Source organism: Phacochoerus africanus, chromosome 14 (assembly GCF_016906955.1).
Source record: "Phacochoerus africanus isolate WHEZ1 chromosome 14, ROS_Pafr_v1, whole genome shotgun sequence".
NCBI classification, from domain to species: Eukaryota; Metazoa; Chordata; class Mammalia; order Artiodactyla; family Suidae; genus Phacochoerus; species Phacochoerus africanus.
Window position 1 is genome coordinate 48,433,428 of NC_062557.1, and position 3,592 is coordinate 48,437,019.

The window sequence follows — 3,592 nt, forward strand, 5'->3', positions numbered from 1 at the left end:
AACCGCTGAGCCATGATGGGAACTGCAATATTTGAATTTTTAAAATGTGTCTATTATCTATTTATATTTCTTTTGTGAATTGTTTGTTCATATTCACCTGTTTCTCTATTAGAGTGTTTATCACTTATTCCTTTATAATAACAATAACAGCTTTTGACATTTAAAATTTGTATTGTAGTAAAATACACATAACATAGAGTTTGCTATCTTAACTTTTTAGTGGGGCCTTGCTGGTGGTATTCAGAAGTTCACAGGCCAGAAAGTGGGACGTCTGGCCTGTGAGTGGCTACTTGTCTGTTGAGCTTGGGGTGATGTTTGGAGCTCCTGTTGTGGCGCAGTGGAAATGAATCCGACTAGGAACCATGAGGTTGCAGGTTTGAACCCTGGCCTCAGTCAGTGGGTTAAGGATCCAGCGTTGCCGTGAGCTGTGGTTTAGGTCACAGACACGGCTCAGATCTGGCGTGGCTGTGGCTGTGGTGTAGGCTGGCGGCTACAGCTCGGATTAGACACCTAGCCTGGGAATCTCCATATGCTGTGCATGTGGCTCTAGAAAAGAAATAAAATAAAATAAAATGGGTGACCTTGAGAAGGGCAAGAAGGTCTTTGTTCAGAAGGGTGCCCAGTGCCACACTGTAGAAAAGGGAGGCAAGCACAAGACGGGGCCAAACCTCCATGGTCTGTTTGGGCAGAAGACAGGTCAGGCTCCTGGATTCACTTACACAGATGCCAACAAGCACAAAGGCATCCCCTGGGGAGAGGAGACACTGCTGGAACACTTGGAGAATCCCAAGAAGTACATCCCTGGAACGAAAATGGTCTTCACTGGCATTAAGACGGAGGGAGAAAGGGACGTCTTGGTAGCTTGTCTCAAAAAAGCTACTCATGAGTAAAAGTTGGCCACCGCCCTGTTCATTACAAGACCGACATGTGTCATGACTTTTATGTGTGTACCATATTTAAACTGATCTCATACACTGGACTTCAGAATTCGGAATGTTTCTGTTGGATGGTCCTGATTTAAATACAGTTGGTTGGTGGCTAAATGAATGTGGTCAGCTTTTTGAATTTTAGTAGTAATTCCAGCTGCACGAGTACTAGTGCTGTCTTCCCCTTCTACAGAGATGGTTAAACGTGAATGTGGGAGTTCCCGTCGTGGCGCAGTGGTTAACGAATCCGACTAGGAACCATGAGGTTGCGGGTTCGATCCCTGCCCTTGCTCAGTGGGTTAACGATCTGGCGTTGCCGTGAGCTGTGGTGTAGGTTGCAGACGCGGCTCGGATCCCGCGTTGCTGTGGCTCTGGCGTAGGCGGGGGGCTACAGCTCGGATTGGACCCCTAGCCTGGGAACCTCCATATGCCGCAGGAGCGGCCCAAAGAAATAGCAAAAAGACAATAAATAAATAAATAAAAATTAAATCTAAAAAATATCTTTTAAAAAAAAAAGTGAATGCGGAGTGTTAAACTTTTCAGGAAAATGGTGACTACCTTCTCAGAACCTGAGAAGGAGACTGGTTTCACATTTAGATTTCTATAACTGGTTATACGAATATATTTAAATACTGAGAAGATCCCTTTGCTATCTCATAGAACAGAGCAAGATTCACCTGTGTTTCAAGTTGTGTTCAACTAGCCTGGTAAGGCACGAGCTGAAGAGAAATTGACAGTGTCCCCTTTAGCTTTTTGATCTTAACTATGCCAATCTCATTAAAATGATCTGTATCTAAAAAAAAAAAAAAAAGCAGTTCCTAGGCCAGGGATCGAACACATGCCACAGCAGGGACCTGAGTCACAGCAGTGACAATATCGGATCCTTAACGCACTGTGCCACCAGGGAACTCCTTAACTTTTTTTTTGTCTTTTTTTTTTTTTTTTTTTTTTGGTTGCTATTTCTTGGGCCGCTCCTGTGGCACATGGAGGTTCCCAGGCTAGGGGTTGAATCGGAGCTGTAGCCACCAGCCTACGCCAGAGCCACAGCAACGTCCTTAACTATTTTTAAGTGTACAATTCAATAGCATTCAGTACATTCATAGTGTTGTGCTGCCATCAGCACTATCTATTTCTAGAATTCTTTTCATCTTTTAAAGCTGAAACACTGTGTCCAGTAAACACTCACATCCCAGTCTTTTCTCCCCACCCCTAGACCTTGGCAACCCCATTCTAATGTGTGTCTCTATAAATATAACTACTCTAGGTACTGCATAGAAATGGAATCATACAGTATTGTTCTTTTGTGACATGCTCTTCACTTAGTATAATATCTTCAAGGTTCATCCATGTTGTAGCCCATGTCAGAATTCCCTTCCTTTTTAAGGCTGCATAATATTCCATATATCACATTTTACTTATCCATTAATCCATTCATGACTATTTGGGTTGCTTTCACTCCTTTGCTCTTGTGAATAATGCTATGAATAAAGATATGCAAATACAGCCATATATATATATATTTTTTTCTTTTTGAGGGCTGCACCCAATGCATATGGAGGTTCCCAGGCCAGGGGTCAAATCGGAGCTGCAGCTGCTGGCCTCTGTGGAATCCAAACCACATCTGTGACCTATACCACAGCTCATGGCAAAGCTGGATCTTGAACCCACTGATCGAGGTCAGGGATCAAACCCGCACACTCTTGGATGCTACTTGGGTTTGTAACCACTGAGCCACAACAGGAACTCCTGATATATATATATATATATATATATATTTTTAAACCAATTTGAAATTTGCCTTATTTGGGGCGGGGGAGCTGCAGCACTTGCAGCATGTGGAAGTTCCCAGGCTAGGGGTAACCCACGACATATGGAGGTTCCCAGGCTAGGGGTCTAATCGGAGCTACAGCTGCTGGCCTACACCACAGCCACAGCAACATCAGATTAGAGCCAAATCTTCGAACTATACCACAGCTCACAGCAACACCAGATCCTTAACCCAATGAGCAAGGTCAGGGATGGAACCTGCAACCTCATTGCTCCTAGTTGGATTTGTTTCCACCGCACCACATCAAGAACTCCTGACATTTGCCTTTTAATTTTGCTTATTGTGCTTTTGTGATGAACTAAGTTTAAATATTCCTATTTTAGTCAAATCCATTAATCTCTTCCTATATGGGTTCTGCTATTGATGCCTAGCTTAAAAAATCCATCGCCATTTTATTTATTTATTTATTTATTTATTTATTTATTTATTTATTTATGTCTTTTTAGGGCTGCACCCCACTGCATACGGAGGTTCCCAGGCTGGGGGTCCAATCAGAGATGTAGCCACTGGCCTTTGCCAAAGCCACAGCAACGCTGGATCCAAGCAGCATCTGTGACCTACACCACAGCTCACAGCAACGCCGGATCCAAGCAGCATCTGTGACCTACACCACAGCTCACAGCAACGCCGGATCCTTAACCCACTGATTGAGGCTAGGGATTGAACCAGCCTCCTCATGGATACTAGTCAGGTTCGTTAACGGCTGAGCCACTACGGGAAGTCCCGTATCAGGTTTTATTTAAGGCATTTAGCATGGTTTAATTATTTTTATGCATAACTTTTTGGCTAGGTAGAACAGGTGTCACAAGGGAGTAAGGCTCAGAGGGATTAAGTGAAT

At 43.6% G+C, this 3,592-nt stretch overlaps 1 protein-coding gene across 1 annotated transcript; it reads left to right on the forward strand.

The window, feature by feature from the left end:
- The first annotated feature begins 572 nt into the window (after positions 1 to 572).
- Positions 573 to 974, forward strand: LOC125114447 (cytochrome c-like). The gene has a single exon (XM_047757733.1). The coding sequence runs from the start codon at positions 573 to 575 to the stop codon at positions 888 to 890; it is 318 nt and encodes a 105-aa protein (XP_047613689.1). The 3' UTR covers positions 891 to 974.
- The last annotated feature ends 2,618 nt before the right edge of the window (positions 975 to 3,592 follow it).

What these genes read in the sequence shown, in the direction of transcription:
- LOC125114447 (XM_047757733.1), top strand. Translation starts at nt 573, where the DNA reads ATGGGTGACCTTGAGAAGGGCAAGAAGGTCTTTGTTCAGAAGGGTGCC.